Below are 22,776 nucleotides of genomic sequence, written 5' to 3'. Positions count from 1 at the left end.
TTATTAGGGTTTTGTGTAGCATTTTCTTCTGGAAAGGTATTCTGGTAGTTGACACATTATGGATGCCATCTGTAATTCTAAGATACACCTGGCAGGCATGGGTTTACCTTGGTGGCTGTTGCTAATTGCTGATTGGCTGACATTGGGTAAGGAGGAGAGGGGGGGCTCTCTCAGGGTGGGGGTAGGTGCTCGACTTCTGGACCGATCCTCACTGGGCTGGAAGTTCCCCACTGCATACACACCCTGCATACAAACACACACACAGGGAAACACAGAAGAGCATGCAGCAGACATAGGCATAAAAAAAGAGTTTGGCAAATCCAGTTTCAGGTGGCTGCCATGTCAGCTGCTCAATCCTACACTCAAGCCTTTACTAAAAGCCCAGTGAAACGGAAGTTACAGTGTCCTATATTCAGTGATGTGATATTGGCTGGGTTTAGTTCCTTGAGGGATCTCTTAAATGATTGGGTTGCTTCAAAGCGATGGCTTTGTGAATAGGGCAATGCGATACAGAGCTGTAGTAATACCATAAAGCGGCAACGTCCGGTGCGGAACAATGTCGCCAAATTGGAAGTGCCAAAAACTGCAGTTCATCGAGTGGCCACTTGAGGCTGGCTCCAGAAGCGAGTCAATTCCCACGTGCGCCTATGTTAAAATGGCCAACTTTTTACAGCAGAATTAAACATGTTTACTAGGGGTGGGAATCACCAGAGGCCTCACGATACCATATCATCACAATACTTATGTCACGATAGGATATTAATGCGATTTTAAACATATTGCAATATTCTGCGATATATTGCAATTTATTACCTTGCAATTTATTACCTACTTCAAATGTTTCCCAATGTCAAATTATGGCCCTTAAAAGGAAACTTTGTCAACATCTATTTCATCTAAAAAGATACATCTCTCTGTTTGTTCATGTCACTTTAATTATATTGCTGCAAAATGGGACTGTCAATGAGACAAACTGACCAACACATATATAAAAATAGATTGATACTTGGCCGCTGTGTATCGATAAAGTATTGCCACGGAAAATATTGCGATACTATCCTGTATCAATTTTTCCCCCCACCCCTAATGTTTACAACCTGGTTAAAAAAACAGGTCTCTTAGGTCTCTATAGCTTAGTTCACTCTTCATGACAACTTGGGAGGTTTTTTTTTTATAACTCACCCTTTTAAATTATATTCAGGCTCAAGTTCTGCATAATTAAGAGAACAGCCACTTTGAGTGACAGGTGGCTGTAGTGACACAAGGCTAGCCCTGGGCCGCACCTCTGCTAAGTGTCCCCATCAGTTCAGCTAAGCTAAGTCGTATCACTGTACTAGACCTCCCGGCCTTGTTTTTGCCGTTCGAATAATTTTCAAGCAAATATCCAACGCATAATATGGCTTGCTGTGTGTTTAATTGTACTAACAGACCCTCCAAGAAGTCTACTCTCCAGTTCTTTCTGTGAGTGAAATATTATTTAATTCAATGTTGTATGTTAGCATTATTAGCACGTTAACTAGCTTATTAGCCTTAGAGCAAGACGCCTAGATAGGGGAGCTATTAACAATAAACCTGCATGCAACAAAGTCAAAACTTAATAGAGTGTTACAATTTAAAGTGGTAATATTACAAATGATGTTGGAAAATAAATGTTAACCACATTATTTGGGACCATGCTGCCAGTTGACCGTCAGCAGCAGGAACCACTGAGCAGCGCAGCCAAGCTTTGCTTCTGTCATGGATGTAAAATTAGACTATACCGCAGTGCTCGAATTATCTTTTTGTCTTTAAGGGGGTCTCTCTATCTCCTAAAAAAAAGTTGGCACACCCTGCACATAGTCTAACAAGGCTATACAATTAAATAGTCTAGGCGCGAGTGGCGCTTTTGCGCAGTATATGCGCACGGTAGGCCTAGGCTATTATCTTGACACACGCACACAACAGACAGAGATTTTTTTTTTTTACACAAATGGAGTCCTTTTAATTAATTTCAACATATAATTGATTGTAATAGTCCGTATTTCATTTCAATTTCGCAATACAAAGAAATAGACTAAACGATTTAGGCTGAGTGTCATTCTCAATTTCACAATGAAATAAAACAAAACGTAACTCATTTGAACCAGACCACCGTCTCAGATATCCTCAGTGTCAGACACAATAATGCATGTAGTCTTTAAGTTCTACACAGGGAAAATGCACTAACTGGCAGAAATGAATAAAGCCATTGCACAGCCAAACTACGTTCTAGTCTTATAATGTGCACGTAGTGATAACAACACCTGGGTGTTCAGTCGTCTCGTGTGTTGAACCGTGGAAATAAATAGACGAACAATTTTGGAATTTGCACTGAGATGTTGTCGGGAAGCGTATTCACTGAATATTCCGCCATCAGAGATTGCATTGTATTGCTGGCAGGTGTTTCAAAATATCTGGGAACTTTTCCGGAGCTCTGAATGGCAGAGGATAGCTACAGATTTATTTATTTAAGATGTATTGGTGGTATTTACCTCAAAAGCACATTAAGCTAAAAGCAAGGTGACTTCTTCGGACTTGCGAGTGCTGTCAAATGGATCGTAGCCTATGCGGTTTGCTCACATAGCCTAGTGGTGTGGTGGTGAAGTGCAGTCATGCTGCATTCATGAGCGTAAGGTAGGCTCAGGTCTACGTCCCGTAGTAGCCTATATTTTATATTTTAATTTAACGTCTTTAATGGTAAGAGACCGCACAGGGATGGATAATGAGCGTTGTTTAAGATTAAATTACAATGCCACATATGGCAGACACCTTCAGATGTGAGAGACCCCCTCAGATTTTTGACTTTGTTGCTTTCATGGGAGCCAGTCCTCACTCTGGCCCCCACGTAATTCGAGCACTGCTATACCGATCTATACCGGCAATGTAACGTTAACATTACGCTTACGTTAGGGGGGTGGCAGTAGCTCAGTCTGTAGGGAGCTTCAAGTCCCTGTCGGGCCGAAATACGGAGGTGGACTGGTAGCTGGAGAGGTGCCAGTTCGCCTCCTGGGCACTGCCAAGGTTTCCTTGAGCAAGGCACCGAACCCCCCACACCTGAACCGCTCAGGGCGCCTGTTCAGCAGTCGCAGCCCACTTACTCTGACATCTCTCCATTAGTGCATGTAAAAGGACCTGAGCATGTGTGTGTATTTCAGGCCTGTGTGTAGTGTGTAATAACAACAGAGTGTAAATTGTAATTTCCCCATTGGGGATCAATAAAGAGTATACAATTATAAATAAATATAAATGATGTTAGACTGGGCAAATTGTGTGAAGTTACAGTAAGATTTATGTAACTTTTTTCAGCATGATTCCAGAAATAACCTTAACCTAGATGTTGCAATATGTTATTGGTTGAGCTGGTGAGGCTATACAGTATCGTAATTTGATGGCCCAAACACAAATATTTTTTATTAATATTACTAACAGGCATTTTAAGATTAGGCATATTTCTTCATTTTAGCTAAACTAAATTGATTATGATCTGTTGAACATCGAAGTACTTTAGGTTGCATGTAAAGAAGTCTTTGAAGGAGGTTAACCTACACACATTTAACTTGATATATCTGTTTGTAAATGAATAGTCTTGCAAGACTCGCTGCCACAGTGAGTTCTCTCTGCACAAATACAGTCCACTTACATATGAAGGCACTTTTTACTCTCAAGTTTGCTCACACATACAGTATTTCCAACATAAATTCCCAGCTTCCCCGTGCGCCTCTGGTCGCCCAGCTTTCCTGGCGCACATCACGCTGCTCAAATACTCAAGACACAGTTCAGCAAACAGTTCAATAGTAAATGAAATCCATCAGCCAGCATGGCTGTCTGTCTCTGGTGTGTACCATCGAGGTTCCAGCACACTACTGCATCAAAGGAGAGTATAATTAGTCAACAAGCACCAGCTGTGTCAATCAACTCAGCTGGCACTGCTCAGGAGCCCCCACCCACACACCTCTCTCCCTGCTGCTCAATGCAAAACACGCCCACATCCTCCGCTGAAGAGTAACTGCAAAGCTGCGTTCATAATCATTCAACCGCAAAGGGGGCCGCAAAGATCCAGAACTGCTCCAGCACTTTTCATTAATAAGTAAATTAATCCAATCATACATCAGTGTTTCATTGTGCGTTGTTAGTCATTGAACAAGGCAAATGTCTTTGCTTAGTTCACGTCTGTATAACTGCAGGACAGTCAAGTGTATGTGCCTAGTTCCCATTTTATAACAGTAGGAGAGTTGAGTGTCTGTTATTTAAACTGCTAAAGTAAGCTGAACAGGTGAAGTGTCAGTAGGCACCTGTGTTGATGAAATGATTTATGATATAAAATCTTAAGTAAAACCAGTTTGACTAAAATAAAGTCAAATTAAAGTTATAGTTTTTTGCAGGACTAGATTAACTGAAATGTTCAATATAATCTGATATATCTGATAATATTTGACAGGAATAAGTCTAAATTAAAGAATAACTGACAACATTCAAAAAAGTAATAAATAAAAGTAATGAATAAAATGTAATGACTTTTCATCGACTAAAACTGGACTAAAACGTTTTGAGTTGTCACATTATTAGCACAATGTACCTAAATTTACTTAACGTCTGTTCAAGGTGGAGCTTTTAACTAATATAATGCTGGATAGTTTAATAATTAATAATGTTATATTTTGTGAGTAGTAAGTCAGTAGTACACCGTTGGGCTGCCTTGGGGGCCTTCTGTAAGTTATTTTGGGGTACAATGGTTCTGGACAAAGCTACAAGCAGCAATACAGGAGGCCAAGCGTTTTGAACAGGCACTGCACTGCATTAAACAGTCCATCCATCCATCTTCCTCTTCTTATCCAGGGTCGGGTTGCCGGGGCAGCAGCTCTAGCAGGGGACCCCAAACCTCCCTCTCCTGCCCACTTGTTTATCCTGTTCTTTCGGTAGATTGAGAGCTTTGCCTTCCTTGCCTGTCTCTCTTTTCGTCCCAATGGTACGGTAAAGCAAATTCAATACCGCTCCCGCTGCTCCGATTCTCCGGCCAATCTCTTGCTCCATTGTCCCCTCACTGGCAACAAGACCTCGAGGTACTACATCTCCTTCACTTTGGGTAAGGACTCATTCCCTACACTGAGTAGGCACTAACATCGGTTTCCTGCTAAGAACCATGGCCTCAGATTAAATGACCCAACAGTAAATCCCCCTCAACCAGCTACAACATTAAAATAATGCTTACATGTTAATGCATCTGTAATGATACTGTTACGACCTCGTCCTTTGCGTAGCAGTTTGTTGATATAATATCAGTTTATTGTCTTTTGAGTTGTAAGCTGGTAGGCATGTGTGTCTGGGAGATTCATGGTTAGATGATGACGGAGATCCTATGAGAAGTTTGAGGAAACAGAGGTGGAGGGCCTCAAACGGAACCACCGCTACACCACAGACAGAAAAAAAGAGCAACACTGGGAGAAAGACGTTCCGACGGAAAACACTTTAGGCCCAAATGCACTAAAAGCGATAATTGACACGCCTCATTTGATGCATCTTAATTGATGCTTCTATGGCACACTGAAGGCATCAGATGTGAAGCCCCAACACCACAGTACCAGCAGTATTTTAGAAAAGGTCGCTATTTAGGCAAATGTTTTGTATGTTACAGATACCCCTATCAGTGGGGGCATTAGACTTTGTCCATTGACGGACATGGTTGTAAAACCTCCGTCAGCCCTGCAGTCACTTTTCATCACGAAACAGATGATTGATTTTTCGTTTTGCAATAACAGCGCAGGTAAATATGTAGTTATAGTGCTTGTTCTTCATCCTCCACCTGCATTAATCGCTCATTATTTCAACTCATTTATACACGCCATATCAGGCTTTTTAAAGAAACTTTCACACACTCAGCTACCGTGAAATTTTGCATTGGTGTCGGCGCAACGAATTATGAGCGTGATTCACACAATCATTAACCTTTTCTAATATATGAATAGAAGACAGTTTGTAGAGTGGATCTCCGTGGTGTGCACCCCTATCGCGCTGCTCTCTGGTGTGGCCAGTTTAATTATTTAACAGTGAACACAACCTCAGTCAGTCAGTGAGACAGCAGAGAGACAGAGAGAGACGGACGTGAAGCGCCAGTGCTCAACAGTTTGGGGCCGTAAGGCGCCTGAATATAGGCTACATGAATTAATATATATTTTGATTCGGATCACATCATTACATAGCGTATTACAGCAACTCTCTCAAAACATATAGTGAAAAAACAGTTTTGGACACGCTGGGTCCTCATTTTGACGCTCCAAAATCGAAACAAACTCGGAGTAGAGCATCAAAACGCTTTTGGTGCGTGTTCGGCCATTTAAAACAATGGGTGTACTTCAAAACGCGTGCGTCAGACGCTTTCAGTGCATTTGGGCCTTTTGCTTTTTTGTTTTCCCACAACTAGAGATGCACCGATTACAACTTTCTAGGCCGATTCCGAATTCCGATTTTCTTTGAGTTAGGCCAGCCGATACCGATTTTAGCCGATTCCGATTTCATTTTTTCTAACCACTTTACAGCACACACAAATATTTATTTTCTATCTTTTCTTTAATAGGACATTTTGCACAGAACATAGAACATTTTTTGAACAGATAATGGATCACTATAAAATAGACCTATATAAATCACTCCTGGTGTGGGAAATTCACACACATCTAAAGTGCAATGTTAGAACCATTTCCTTCTTTCACATCCAATATCCAACTAAAAAAATGTGATTTTGGTTTTTGGTGTCATCCTTCCACGCCCTACTTTTTCCTTGCAGGTTGTTGCATATTGCAAACTTGTTATATTCTGCACACTCGCTGAAGAATTCCCAAACAGCTGACATGTTGCAGGTTAATTCACGAGGTTCCCTACATGTGCGAGAATAGCGCGGACACGTGCTTCACACCGCGAGCGGGTAAGCGCGACACACGGCGGAAAAGTTGAAAGGAAAAAGAGACTGTGCTGTCGCATCCGTGTGTGCGAGCGTCCTTGAGAACTGTAACTCGTAGAACTTATGTTGTCAGTTAATTGTAGCGTTGACCGGCATGAAATCGGCATATGTCAGACTGACCTGCCGGTCGCCGGTCATGGACAAGCACGTGAAAACCGGCCAATTCCGGTCACCGGCCGGTCTATCAGTGCATCTCTACCCACAACCACTCTTTTTTAAATACACCTTTTTAAAAAACAACCTGAACGAACACAACGAGGGAACGCTGGGGCTGGCCATGCCAGATTCGGGCTTGACAACGTACTACCCCTTTAGAATTAGGGAAGACCTACACTCACTCAGGCAAGTTAGTCTTATCCTCAGGTTAAATGCGACACGTAGGGACAAGGAGACAGGCGGATTAGTGTTACCGGCTGAGTTAACCTTTAGCAGCAGTAATTCGTTGTTTATCGAGCCTCAAATCTTGCAACTTCAACTGTTTTTTGTTTGAACTGTGTTAACCTTGTGTTGACCTCGGGTCACATTGACCCGTTTTAAATTTTTGTTTTATATCAGAAAATATGGGACGTAGAAATAAGCGCTGAAAATGTGTAGAAGAAAAATTTAAAAATTTAAAACGTTGGAAAAAGCAAAAACAAATTGTGAAAAAAAGGCGTCAAAAATGTCAGAAAAAAAAAGTGTTTTTTTCAAGGTTGAAGGGAAGACAACACAAGGGTTAAGGACTGATTCTGCATCATCTGATGTAGAGTTAGTGTTCCGGAGCACAGCCTCACAGCTCTGCAGCCAACGTTTCCTCCTGCAGGATGAGGCCCAACAACAAGGGTGTAGGCGGCTGAACAGGGCGGTGTGCGTGTGTGTGGGTGGGTGTCTGTGTGTGTGTGTACCGGCTTCAGTTCTGCTCATGTGTGTTGCGGGTATGCTGGACATGTTTATCAGAGTGTGTGTGGGCTGAGGGTGATGGTGTGTGGGAGGTATGAAATATCCACCAGATTCCACACATATATATGTCTACTTCATGCAACTGTACTGAATAATACACTGTAGCCTGTAATTGTCAGTGTGCCAAAAATGGAAAATGACAAACTCAACAGAGGAAATGCTTTGGCCTCATCCATTATTTTGTAATGTATCACCCTTTAGGCATCTGCTTGGGTTATATATTGTTGTTATATAATGTCATGTCTGACTTTGGAACAAAATATCACAACCCACTGGGATTTCAAGACTTTCCAAAGGCAAAATCAACTGCCACATTGCTTAAATTACAGCTGGCATGAGCTTGAACAACCTTGGTCAACTTTTGTGGAGTACTACTAGCCTGAATGCCACCACAGAATAATTACCCAAGGAATAATTAGGTGAAAGTTACTGCAGCATGCCACAGGGTTGCAAAGCAGCTATATTTTCCACAACAAACTAACTTGGAAAGGAACAAACATAAGGAACATAAGATGCTTATTTGATCTCAGTTTACCCAACCGTGTTTACCTGAGCTGCAAGAGAGACAGATATTATTGGAATATTAGCAGCGGTCATACGCTCTCTCACCTCTTTGAGGGTGAGCAACTGGAACAGTGACAGGACGTCTTCACTCACGAAGTCATGGCAACCAAATAAACAACAGCGCAAGTCTCATAGTGACAAACAAGGGGGTAAGCTTCTCCTCGGAACGCGTAGCTCCTATGGAGCCATTTTGATGCTACCAAGCCATCACCTCCTGTTAGCATTCCATTGACTGCCATTCATTTTGGGGCGCCACTTTGACAGCAAATAACTTTACATCTGAAGCGTTTAAAGACTATATTTGTCCATTGTTTAGTTCTAAAGAAACACAAAAATGTATAAAATGGGTGGTGATGGTGCAGTGGATATGTCACATGCCTTTGGTGTGAGAGACCCGGGTTCGATTCCCACTGCGATACATCAACCAATGTGTCCCTGAGCAAGACACTTAACCCCTAGTTGCTCCAGAGGTGTGTGACCTCTGACATATATAGCAATTGTAAGTCGCTTTGGATAAAAGCGTCAGCTAAATGAAATGTAATATAATGTAATGTAATAAAAGGCTCCATTACCTTGTACCTCACGTTATGGTTCCATAGCAGACGTTTTTGTAAAAATAGGCTAACGATTGTGTCATAACCACGCGACTTACTGTCGCACAGTAGAGAAATTACTGTATAGTACAGGAGAAGCTCGCAGGTAGTTTCAACTCACATTAGCTGTTTAAGTGTAATTACTAATGTTAACTAGCATTTTAGTTAGCAATATTTAGCCTGTGCCTATGTTATCTCCTTACATATACCTACGCTCTCCGTCTCTGCAAGATTCGGAATGATTAAGATTTCTCTTGGCACAGCTACCAGAAGACTTACAACTTTCAGACAGGTTGCTCACGTCACATTTACGTCGTCACTCTCAGTTGGAGGCTGCGCAGTAACGCTCAGCCATCACCGGAAAAGTGCTTCTAATATCCTTCACTGGTCTCCGTCCAGAGCAACGGGATCTGTTGGTCCATTTTATATGTCAATGGTGACAAACAACGGCGAAAGCCTCAACGGCTAATTTACCCTGGAAACCACACTCACGCTGGTCTGTGAAATATGACAGCTATGGTAGCTTGGAAAATAAAACAAATACATTTTGGGACTGAATTGGATAAATTAAGTGTTTATCAGTACCCAGATGAGACAAGAAGCTAACATTAGCGCACCCTGCAGTCCCTTTTGACTCCCCGCTGCAGGAGACGCTGTATTCCCCCGACCCGCTGTATTAACGTTACTGTTTAAAGGTGCAATATTTAATCAAAAAATGACCACAATGTGTCCTCAGATATTAAGGAAACATGCTAAGTTGAAATACTATCTTTTCTGACAACAATGTTAAAGCCAGTATTTTCTCCTTTGAAATTTCTGTTCCATGACGGAATGTCTGTTTGTGTTTTGGCCTTTGTGTTGGTATCAACACAAAGTTCTGAATTTTGAATTTTTATCGGAATTCTCAGAGTTTTTATCATGTGTAGTCCTAAAATCAGACAAAGTACTTATTGTAGGTGATTTTAATATCCATGTGGACGTTGACAGCAATAGCCTTAGTACTGCTTTCAATTCACTGCTAGATTCTATTGGTTTCAGTCAGAGTGTACATGAGGCCACGCACTGTTTTAACCACACCCTTGACCTTGTGCTGGCATATGGCATCAAAATTGAAGACGTAATAGTATTCCCGCAAAATCCTTTATTATCAGACCACTTCTTAATAACTTTCGAATTCTTACTACCCGATTATACGAAATTAGATAAAAGCTTCTACGCTAGAAGCCTATCTGACAGTGCTATAGCTAAATTTAAGGAATATATTCCAACAGCACTAAACTCATTACCGTGCTTTAATATAACAGAGGATCTTTATGTAAACTTTAGTCCCTCTCAAATTGATAATTTCATAGACGGTGCTACGGCCTGCCTACGGACTACTTTAGACTCTGTTGCTCCCCTTAAAAAGAAGACGATGAAGCAAAGGAAACTAGCACCTTGGTATAACTCCCACACTCGTAAATTAAAGCAAATCTCGCGCAAACTTGAAAGTAAATGGCGTTCCACCAAACTGGAAGAATCTCGTTTAGAGTGGCAAGACCGTCTGAAAACCTATAGGAAGACCCTAAGAAAGGCCAGATCAGACTATTAACTGACCTTATCACCTTTAACTGACAGACTGCTAGAAAGAACGACTAGACCTGACATATACTTAGATTGCTTTTATCCTATAAACCCTCAACAATTAATGCTAAAGGTCTCTTCAGCAAACCCATCTACCTGTCTCTTGGACCCCATCCCTACGAGGCTACTTAAAGAAGCGTTACCCATGGTTAACACTTCATTGCTAGATATGATAAATATGTCTTTATTGACAGGTTATGTACCGCAGTCATTTAAAGTAGCTGTGATAAAACCTCTACTGAAAAAACCCACCCTCGATCCTGAGGTCTTAGCCAACTATAGACCTATATCTAACCTTCCCTTTCTCTCCAAGATCCTTGAGAAAGTAGTCGCTAATCAGTTATGTGATTTTCTACATAGCAATAGCTTATTTGAGGACTTTCAGTCAGGATTTAGAAAGCATCATAGCACAGAGACGGCACTGGTGAAAATCACTAACGACCTTCTAACTGCATCAGACAAAGGACTTGTCTCCGTACTTGTCTTATTAGATCTTAGTGCTGCATTCGATACTATTGACCATACCATCCTCTTACAGAAACTGGAACATTTAGTTGGCATTAAAGGAATCGCACTAAACTGGTTTAAGTCCTACTTTTCTGATCGATCGCAATTTGTTAATGTTAACAATAAACCCTCCAATTACGCTAAAATTAACCATGGCGTTCCTCAAAGCTCAGTGCTTGGACCAATTCTATTCTCCTTATATATGCTTCCTCTAGGCAATATTATTAGGAAACACTCAATTAACTTTCACTGTTATGCGGATGACACCCAATTATATCTGTCAATCAAGCCAGACGAAACCAGCCAGCTAGCTAAACTTCAAGCATGCATTAAAGATATAAAATCATGGATGGCCGGGACTTCCGGTCTGAACGTCACCCAGATGGCAGCACTGTGAACGGGCTCCTCAAGAAACCTGTTAAATTTAAAACTTTACCCCGTTAAGACTTTTAGAATTTAGTGCTTTTAGTTAGATTAATGAGGGGGTAAGCGAAATACACCATAACTAACGCTTAGACAGAGCAACATAGTGGGTAACGTTACTTAAACTTGGGAAAATAGCGCTGAGGTGATTGACTGCTAGACACGAGGCCGCAAACAGGTGGACTGCTACCGCACGGTGAATCGATACGGCCAGCATAGACGTGGTACTTAAGGAATTGAGGGACTTTCGCCAAGAAAACAATGTGAGTTTGGAGGAAATTAAGGAAGAAATGACCAAGATGAGCGTGAGAATGGACGAGGCTGAAGGACGGATTGAGAAGGCGGAGGAGAGGATTCAGAACACGGAGGACGCCGTGACGGAAATAATAAAGCTACAAATAGGGTTGGAGGATAAATTAATGGACTTGGAGAGCCGCACGAGAAGGGAAAATGTCCGCATCTATGGTGTACCCGAGACAGCAGAGCGGGACTCTCCAACAATGAGTGAGTTTGTGGAAAAGCTGCTGCGTGACCGTTTGGAGCTGTCCCAAGATGAGTGTGACATACGCATCGAACGCGCGCATCGCTCTCTAGGTCCATCACCGCCAGACGATGCACCCCCACGCTCTATTATTGTGAAATTCCTCAGCTTTAAGACCAAGGAACTTTTGCTCCGTAAGGCATGGCAGAAAAAAGGATTTACTTGGAAGGGCAAACAAGTAAGTTTAGACCATGACTATCCTCCTCTCATCCTAAAGAGACGTAGAGAATACGCAGAGGCGCGCAAGATTCTGAAAGAGCAGCAGATCCCCTTTCAGACTCTCTTTCCAGCTCGGCTGAAGGTGAAATACACTGAAGGAACTATAATTTACAACACCGTGGCGGAAGCTACTGCAGATATGTCCAAGAGAGGTTATGCGGTGAAGGTCATCGGAACGCCAGAAACAGCGTTGGAGCAACTGAAACAGCTGACCTGGACCAGAGTTGGCAGGGGAGCGGGGAGCAGCGCAGCAAACAAGAGGCGAGATCCCGTTTACAAAGAAAAGCTCAGAGCATTCAAGAGGCCATCTCCTGCGCCATCGGGAAATTGAGGTTTACCCATTTTGTTTTCTTTTTAAAAAAAAATTTAAAAAAAATAGCACCTGTTGCTTAGTTTAATGGTGTGCAATAAGTGGATAAATAAGGTTTCTGGAGGGTGTTCTTCTCAGTGACGCCTCAGCCATTAAGGGCCTCCTCCACTGACTGATGAAGAAGTTGCCTCTAAAGGCGAAGCAGGGTCCACCTCTGGGACCCCCACCTTGGAAGTTAGAACTACTTCAGTTTGATTTTTGTCTTTTTATTTATTTTTTTTATTCCACTTGTTCACATGTTCCATGTTCAGTGTTTACAAGGGCGTGCGGGGAGCCTATTAAAATGTGTGTACTTGTCCTATAACTCAGATGTGTAGCAGATCAGTGAAAATGGTATCAATCAATATTAATGGCTTACATAATCCGGTAAAAAGGTGGAAAGCCCTATCTAAATTCAAAAAGGATAAAGCTCAGATTGTTTTTATACAGGAAACTCATCTGTCGGATAGCGAACATGAAAAATTAAACAAGCTTGGTTTTAAACATGTCTTTTATTCTTCTCACAGTTCGGGAAGGCGAAGAGGTGTGGCGATCCTGGTACACGGCGCTCTAAACTATGAACATATATCAGAACATAAAGATAAGGAGGGTAGATATATAATGGTAATTGGTAAGATAGATGGTATTATTTTGAGTCTCTTTAATGTGTATATTCCCCCAGGAAGCAATTGGTCTTTATATAAACAGATCTTAGAATTAACATCAATAAGGAGTCAGGGAATTTTACTATGTGGTGGTGATCTTAACCTCACATTAAATGCTGAATTGGACTCTTCTAATGGGAAAGGGGATGCGAGAAATATTGGAAAAAGAATGGTACATCTTATGGACGAATTAGGATTAGTTGATGTGTGGAGAGATTGCCATTCAACGGATAGGGAATATACCCATTATTCGTGCGCACACAATGTCTACTCAAGGTTAGACTATATCTTCATGTTTAAAAATGACCTCTGTAGGTTAAAAAATTGTGAAATAGGCCCATATACTATATCAGATCACAACCCGGTTTACGCTAATATCTGTCTGAATAGGAAGAATAGATCTACTTTATGGAGGTTGAACACAAACATTCTAAATTACCCAGATATTAAAGAGCGTTTGAAGAAAGAAATAGAGGAGTACCTAGAATATAACGATAAGGAAGAGGTGTCACCGGGAATACTATGGGATGCACTTAAGGCAGTGATTAGGGGGAAAATAATTGGTATATCCTCTTACCTGAAAAAAGTAGGTCAGCAAAAACTCCGGGACTTAGAAAAAAAGTTGTTAGATTTGCAATACCAACACTCTAGGTCTTGTAATGGTAATATTAAAGCGGATATAATAAAATTGAAAAAAGAAATAGATGATTTGAACACCATGGAGGTACAGAAAAAACTCATGTTTATAAAGCAACAGTACTATGAAGTAGGGGGGAAATCACTAAAACTTCTTTCCTATAAGCTTAGGAAACAGCAAGCAGAGAGAACTATTCACAAAATTAAGAATCCCCTAAATGATCAAATAGAAATTGAACAGGGAAAAATTCAACAATGCTTTCTGGATTATTATAAGACATTATATTCTCAACCTCATACAGATAATAACCAGGACATAAATACCTTTTTGTCTGAACTTGAGTTACCAACAGTGACAGAGGAACAAAATAAAAAGCTATTATCCACAATAACTAAAGAAGAAATTCAATTAGCAATTCAAAGATTAAAGGGAGGGAAGATGGCAGGGGCAGATGGATTTGGTCCAGAATGGTACAAAATAATGCAAGTTTTTTTGGTCCCAACATTACTGAAAACATTTAATTGGGTGATGGCATATAAGATAGTCCCACCCTCTTGGAGGGAAGCAATAATCTCTATCATCCCAAAAGAAGGAAAGATAGACTGCAGTGTAGTAGCTATCGCCCAATTAGTGTTCTGAATATAGACTATAAGTTGTTCACCTCTATTATGTCAAGAAGATTGGAAACCATTTTACCAGGGCTAATACATAAAGATCAGACAGGTTTCATCAAACACAGACAGACTCAAGACAACATTAGAAGGGTTTTACACATATTGAGGCAGGTGGATAAGCAAAAATTAGAGACCTTAGTTTTGAGTTTGGATGCCGAAAAAGCATTTGATTCAGTGAGGTGGTCCTTTTTATACAAGGTGCTTGAGAAATTTGGTTTTGATAAATCTGTAATTGAGGTTATTTCAGGGTTATACAATAACCCAACTGCAATGATCAAAATTAATGGAGACCTCACTGAATCATTTGTACTGGAGCGCGGGACTCGACAAGGGTGTTGCATCTCGCCTCTCCTCTTCGCCTTGTTTATTGAACCTTTAAGCCAGTGGATCAGGCAGAGAAAGGATATAACTGGAATAGGTACAGTAGGAGGGGAACAAAAATTGGCACTTTTTGCTGATGATTTACTATTGACTATATCTTATCCCACTCAGGTGGTTCCTAAAATCATTAAACTATTATTAAACTATGGCTCTTTTTCAGGGTACAAGGTTAATGTAGATAAAACACAGGTATTAACTCTGAACTATACCCCTCCAGAAGAAGTCAAGAATAGTTATAAATGGAAATGGGGGGCAGAAAGTATCAGGTATTTAGGGGTGGTATTGCACCGAGACTTTTCTAAAATGTTTGAAGCTAATTATGGCCCTCTGAATAAAGCAATTAAATCGGATATACAAAGATGGAATAACATTCCTTTTTTGGACTTACATTCTAGGATCGATTCAATAAGAGTAAATATTCTCCCCCGATTGCTTTACCTATTCCAGTGTTTACCAATTTTCATACCTCAAAAACAATTTGTAGAGTGGGATAGAATGCTGTCAAAATATATTTGGAAAGGGAAAAAATCCAGAGTTAAGTATAAAACCTTACAATTGAAGAAGGATAAAGGAGGTCATGGTCTCCCTTGTCTACAAGCATATTACTGTGCTGCACAGTTAAGACCTTTAATATGTTTGTGTTCTTCATATTACACCGCAGGATGGAAGGTTGTGGAGGGGACAAATATTAAAGCAATACCAGTTCAAGCTTTATTAGCAGACATCAAACTGCAGAATAAGATTCGCTTAATAGACGAACCCATTTCACATGTAATGATAGCAGCCTGGAACGAAGCAATTGAGACTTGTGGATTGGAAGACACTTCAAAAATTTTAAAATGGTGTGCATACGATTCAGATTTTACCCCAAATCAGTATGATGATAGATTTAAGAACTGGATTTTAAAAGGATTGACTGACTATTATTCATTTGTTCATAAGGGGGCACTCCAATCTTTTGAATCCTTGCAAAGAAAGCATGGACTAGGCTCTGCTGACTTCTTTAGGTATCTTCAGATCAGGCACTATTTTAACCAGAAATTGAAAGTGAATTTAAACAATCTAGGATTCGTGGGTACATTTATATCATTAACTACAAATTCAGGAGCACACAATAAAATTATATCTAGGTTATACAGCAGCATCCTGCGGTGTAAAAAAGACAACACACTCTATGTTAAAACGAGGTGGGAAAAAGAAGGTAACTTGAGAATCACAGAGGAATGTTGGGAACATATATGCAAAATACAATGGGTTTCAACTGGTTCTAATGTATGGCGTGAATTTTGTTGGAAAAGTATAATGAGATTTTTCATCACCCCGGTTCAGAAGAGGTATCGGGGCAATGGAGATGCTTGCTGGAGATGTGGGGGGTATGGTGCTAACCATTACCACATTTTTTGGGACTGTCGAGTTATTTCTCCGTATTGGTCTAAAATTCATGAGCATACACAGAATGTTTTTGCATTTGTTTTTCCATTTGCTTTTGAAACCTTATATCTCAGCAACATTTCAACGGATCAATTGGATTCAAAGGACAAGAAACTTCTTTACATCTTACTGGCAGCAAGTAAAAAGGCTCTAACGAGGAGATGGCTCAAACCAGAACCACCAACAACTGAGGACTGGATTAACATTGTGCACGAGATCTACACAATGGAAAAACTGTCCTTTTCACTCAAATTGCAGAGGGACACTTTCTATAGGATATGGTCCAAGTGGGCGGAATATGTTAAGCCGATTAGATCAGACTTTGTGTAGACACTGCTGCCTCTTACTAATTTTGCACAGATTTTCAATTTTAAATGAATACCACTAACTTAAATAATATGGAAGAAAATTGGCTCCCCCGCCACCCGCACTTGAGTTCTGTTGTTCTTGTATTAAAAGTTTAAAATGGTAAAGCAATGTAATATACTTAATATGTCATACAATTGTAAAATTCAATATGCTTTTCCAATAAAAGATAAATAAAAAAATAAAAAATCATGGATGGCCTATAATTTCCTGATGTTAAACTCAAACAAAACCGAAGTTATTGTGCTGGGCCCAAAACACCTACGAACCTCATTAGCCGAAGATATAACACGGCCATCTAAAACAAACCTCTAGAACAGCCTTTTTTCACCTTCGTAACATTGCTAAAATTAGGAACATCCTGTCTCAAAACGATGCTGAAAAACTAGTCCATGCATTTGTTACTTCCAGGCTGGACTACTGTAATTCCTTATTATCAGGATGCTCAAATAAGTCCCTTAGGACTCTCCAGCTGATCCAGAATGCTGCAGCGCGTGTTCTGACAAGAACTAAGAAAAGAGATCATATTTCTCCTGTATTAGCTTCTCTCCATTGGCTTCCTGTAAAATCCAGGATTGAATTTAAAATCCTTCTTCTGACCTATAAAGCTCTAAATGGTCAAGCTCCTTCATATCTTGAGGACCTCTTAGTACCTTATTGTCCCACTAGAGCCCTACGCTCCCAGAATGCAGAGTTACTTGTGGTTCCTAGAGTCTCTAAAAGTAGAATAGGAGGCAGAGCCTTCAGCTATCAGGCTCCTCTCCTGTGGAACCAGCTCCCAATCTGGGTTCGGGGGGCAGACACCGTCGCTACATTTAAGACTAAACTGAAAACTCTCCTCTTTGATAAAGCTTATAGTTAGGGAGTGAGGAGTTGCAGTGAACGCCTAGACCGGCGGGGCAGGGTGTATAGCTGCAGACACAGTACCACCGCTTTTCTCTGCTTCTCTTTACAGTCATCAGATTTACCTATCGTATAATCAATAATATAGTGCCTCTCCTAGTTATGCTGTTATAATTCTAGACTGCCGAGGAAGTTCCTTCTTATGACACGCTCTTTTCTTTTGTTTCCTTTTTTGCACATCCTGTCTCAGAAGTGCTTGTTACTCACCTAGCTCTGGGGAGTTTACTCCCCGGAGTCCTTATGTTTCTTCTTCACCCAGAACATCGCCTCGGATTAGGGCGACACCAAGACCTGGGTCTTAGGTGCAGCTGTGGCTATGGACCTGCTACACCCTGCTACGCTCTACGATTCCCTGCAATGCCCGGCTACGTCCTGCTGCGTCCACCGCGTCCACCCATGCTCTGCTGTGCCACGCTACATCCTGTACCGTCATAACCCCAACCGTCAGACACCGCCCACCAAGAGTCTGGGTCTGCCGAGGTTTCTTCCTAAAAGGGAGTTTTTCCTCGCCACTGTCGCAATAGCCTCTGCTAATGCTTGCTCTTGGGGGAACTATTGGAATTGTTGGGGCTTTATAGAGTGTGGTCTAGACCTACTCTATCTGTAAAGTGTCTCGAGATAACTCTTTGATTTGATACTATAAATAAAATTGAATTGAATTGAATTGAATCAAAAGCCCATTTTGACAGCCGGGCCGGGTTGCCAGATATTTTATTTTATTTTACACAGCCGGTGAAGTGTTCGTGACTGGTGCTAACGCCGCCATGCTAATACACGCTAACTGCTAACGTAGGATCCATGTCATATGCCAGAAACCATTTGTTAGAACATAGTGTTCTCTACAGGTCGCTTTGCAATGTATGTAACGTTATGTTATGTTATCGTGGCTAAAGTTACCATCGCCAGTTTCAAGGTGTATGATATGTTGGACAGTAAGATGAGTCCCACTTTCTTACAAACTGGCATGCAACCATAATTTGTAATGTACTGACTGTACAGTGTATAGACAAGCTGTATAACGGGTCTGGAAGTAGTAGTACCGACAATCTCCCTCCTGCCCGAAATTGTTCCCCGCTTCTGTTCAGCGGCCGTAGCCAACAGACATTGACTGTGCCCTGAGTACAGACGACCGCAAGGTCGCAGTCTTTTTTAGCGGCTGTGACGTTAAGCCGAGAAAAGATGGCTGTCAGTCGGGCACAAAGCTCTGCAAGATTGCGGTCTTTTTAGCTGTCGTTGTTGTTACAGTTAGTCGATTAAAAGTGACTGTCAGCCGGGTACAGAGCTCTGCGAGAGCACGGGGTTTTATAACTGTAAACATAGCAGTATCTAGCAACCCTGCTGTGCTGTGGAGTTACAGTATGTCTGGCAATGTGAGACTAGCATCTAGCTAACATTGACATTGGGTTTAGATTTCTCAACCTGGCAACTCCCGTGAACTTCGATGCTGGGGAGGAGGGGCCGGGGGAGTCGACTATTTTCAGTATTTCGAATTGGGACTGCAGTAACCATTTTAAACTGCTAAGCTGTCAGTATTACATATTGGACCTGAAACTTTTTCCAGGTTAGTGGGGGTGCATACCGCTGAAAACCAAAATGTTGTAATGTTCCCTCAGCATTTAGTTTTGTTGCGAAACTGTTAATGTAAAATGAGCAGTGACGTTAAATCATTCGTTTGCGTAAGTGAAAATATGTTGTTGTTTTTTTACATCACAACACACTACCTGTTACTGATGTTCACACCTTATACTTGTATTTAATTCAAATTTATATATATTTTTGGTAATAAATCCCAAAAAGGTTATTGGCATTTCGTGTCTCTTCACAGTTTTTGTCATGAACTAGAACCAGGTTTAGCTCTGCTAAATGGTAAATATAAGTATTTCATCTTAGCCTGTGTTGTGAGTATATTTGCTTGGCTGTTATTGTTTTCCATTCATTATGATTCGGTAAATATGGCATGTTAACCGGCTGGTGCACGTGTGCATAAAATTGCGGTTATGCGTCGGTGGTGCATACGGTTCCTTTGTTTTATTGTTTTTGGCGGTAAACTGTTTTGCTCATTCATGAGCGTTGTGACTGAGGGGAAGGACACAACGCTTTTGGGCTGACTGAACAGGGTGAGTTGGAAGATTTTTGATGACTCGAGTTTGTAGAAATATAATTTATGTATTGTGTTATTTGGGCTGAATGGTGAGTTTAATCCTAACGCCAGACGCTGTTTCATGCTGGGAACAGGTGAGCAAGAAGTCTGATGTGTTTTTTTCAGCTGATCCATCAGGCTTTAGTGCATAATTTCTCTGTGCAAGTAGCTGCATGAAGACTAGGTGGGAGCGTAGTTAGTGGGTGTCTGTGTGTTTAGATAGTGGGGAAATCGAAACCGGCTGCGGGTCCGCCCTCGTATTACGCCTGGTGAAGCGTCACTGCTTGTCTGGCCCTGTTTCAGCGTGAACAGTTGGTCTGTTGTGTAAGTCCAAATGTCACAAATTGAAGCTTTTGTTGCTGCTCCGTCTGAGGAAGTGTTGAAGAACAGTTAATTAAGATTACTGAGCACTATCCTGTAGCTGTGGGGGACAAACGTCTAAAAGAAATGTTAAATAGCTTTGAACTATGAAATCAGAATTAGTCCAAAAGGAGATAATGATTGATGATGATCATTTTCTTTTCTTTTTAATTTACTTGTATTAGTATGTATATGTATGTATAACTATGTATTAGTTTTCTTTTATGTGCTATCTGGGCACGAAACATACAACATAACATAACATAACATGACGAGGGGAGGATAAGTGCATTAAATAAAACAGCAGTTAACGTAAGCACATCATATATAAAAATATAAAGATGCTGTTTGAAAATAGGGAAAAAAAAACGTTTCTTGATAAAGGATTCAAGACATGACGAAGGGAGGATTTGTGCATTAAGTAAAATGGCAGTTAACATAAGCACATCATACATAAAATTATAAAGATGCTGCTTGACAATAGAGGGAAAACATTTCTTATTAAGAGGATTCAACCTTATTTTTTCGATCTATATGAAGTCAGGTCTTACAGTTGACACATAGCTAAGCCATTTTGACCAGTTCTCTTCAAAAATATCAGTTTAGTTCCGTAGTTTGAATGTAATTCTCTCCATAACATATATATTATAAATGATATCAATCCACTCATTTATTGTTGGTTTGTCTTTCTTAAGCCATTTTCTGGTCAAAGCCTTTTTACACCCCGCTAACAACACACTCAGAAGGTATTTGTCTCGCTTTGCATATTCAAATCCATCCAGATCACACAGGCACATGAATTTGAAATTTAAAAACATTTTCCTTTTAAAAACAGCCTCCAGAACCCCAAGAGCCTCTCTCCAAAATGGAGCCACGGAGGGGCAGCTCCAAAAAATATGAAAATGATTTGCTAAAGTATTCCAACAGGACCTCCAACAGGCAGTCTGATTTGAATAGTAGGTCTTTTGTGCTGGAGAACAAAAGAATCGAGTCGCATTTTTCCAACTGAATTCCCTCCAGGAGGGGGAGCTTGTCACTAACCACTGCTGTCTGCAAATCCTGTCCCATTCCTCTTGTGAGACTGTAAAGCCTCCCTATGCTTCCCATCTTTCCTTAATATCCAAAGTATGATCACTTTTAAGGTTTTGAAGAGCTGAGTATAGTTTGGATATTATCTTTTGGAGGGGGACATTCTTGTAGGCTCTTTGAAAAATGTTAAGAATTTCATCCCTCCCTGAGGCAACATTCCTTGGGAATTTCTTGCTCATAAAATCCCTGATTTGCAAATATCTAAAGTGATCCTGGTTCTGCAGTCCAAATTTTTCTTTTAGGTCCTGGAAACTCAGAACTTTACCCTGATCTAAGAGTGTGCAATATGCTGTAAGTCCATTTTCTGTCCAAGTTTTAAACCTTGTATCATAGTTATTTGGTACAAAATCTGGATCATATGCAAACCATTTAAACCTTTCAGTTTCTCTCTTCAATTGATGCTTTTTAAGTATTTCACCCCATGCTGTCAAAGAGCCAATTATCCATAGGTTGTTGGAGTCCGAGAGGTGATTAGTTAATGAAGGATCTCCAATCAAACTATTAAGATAATGATCATTTTCAACCCTTCTGAAGTCATCCAGCGGAGATTTACCGGCGGGTAAACACAGACTTCTGGGTACTGGAGAAGTTCATCTGCATGTATGGCAGAACAGAAAGTCAACAAACTTTCATTTAGGTTACCAGCTATCGCTAGCAGTAGCTAGCTAGCTTGGTTGGCAGAACGCTGAACAAGACATTTTTTGGCAACCAGCATGTTCCAGTTAACTTTGAAAACACACACTAAAAGGGTCAGAGTTTAAGATGAAAACACGGACAACAGTCAAAAACAAGTTGAGGTCTATTTTAATGTCCCCAGTGTTAGCATGGTTAGCATTGCTAAGCCTCTGTCCCGATTGACAGGTGTTGTTTTGGTGTCTGTTTTAAGATAAATGGGACCATCATTTACTAAATGAACATCATGCTGTTTTGGTGAAGACTTGAATTTGAGATTGAGACCATAAACCCATTGTGAAAATGTTTACTGAGGTAATAAGTCAGAAGTAGGTCTTATTTTCTCATCGATTTCTATAGAAACAGACTTCTTTTTGGCGGGACAGTTTAAGCTACACAAGAACCCTATATACTGAAGATGAAAATGCTTGTGAGTGGCTAACTGTGTTACCAGATAAAAGGCAATGGCAGCTCCCAGTAACCATCCACAGTAGACATCGACAGGATGGTTTCTGAACTGGATGATCCGGGTCAGCCCGGCCAGGATGGCCAGCATGACGAAGGAGAACACCAGGAGAGGCTTCAGCAGCTTGGCAGAGTCTGTCAGCGCCGCGTTGAAGTACATCTGAAACACACAGGGAGCCAGTCAGGATCAATAATGTTAATATAAAACAGATAATCCCACACTTCAGATTAGTGACATCATATTCAATCCCACACTTGTGCT

General features: G+C 40.8%; 1 protein-coding gene across 1 annotated transcript in view; it reads right to left on the bottom strand.

Annotated features, from left to right (window-relative positions):
• The window catches only part of LOC116040844 (phospholipid phosphatase-related protein type 4-like), a 107,165-nt gene that overhangs the window by 30,216 nt on the left and 54,173 nt on the right, over positions 1-22,776 (bottom strand). Inside the window, exons 6-7 of the mRNA XM_031286541.2 lie at positions 22,501-22,674; positions 108-243 (exon numbers count right to left, since the gene is read on the bottom strand). Of these exons, the coding sequence (XP_031142401.2) occupies positions 108-243; positions 22,501-22,674 (310 nt within the window). The remainder of the gene's footprint in view (positions 1-107; positions 244-22,500; positions 22,675-22,776) is intronic.

Source organism: Sander lucioperca, chromosome 9 (genome assembly GCF_008315115.2).
Source record: "Sander lucioperca isolate FBNREF2018 chromosome 9, SLUC_FBN_1.2, whole genome shotgun sequence".
NCBI classification, from domain to species: domain Eukaryota; kingdom Metazoa; phylum Chordata; class Actinopteri; order Perciformes; family Percidae; genus Sander; species Sander lucioperca.
This window is presented reverse-complemented; position numbering and strand designations above follow the sequence as displayed.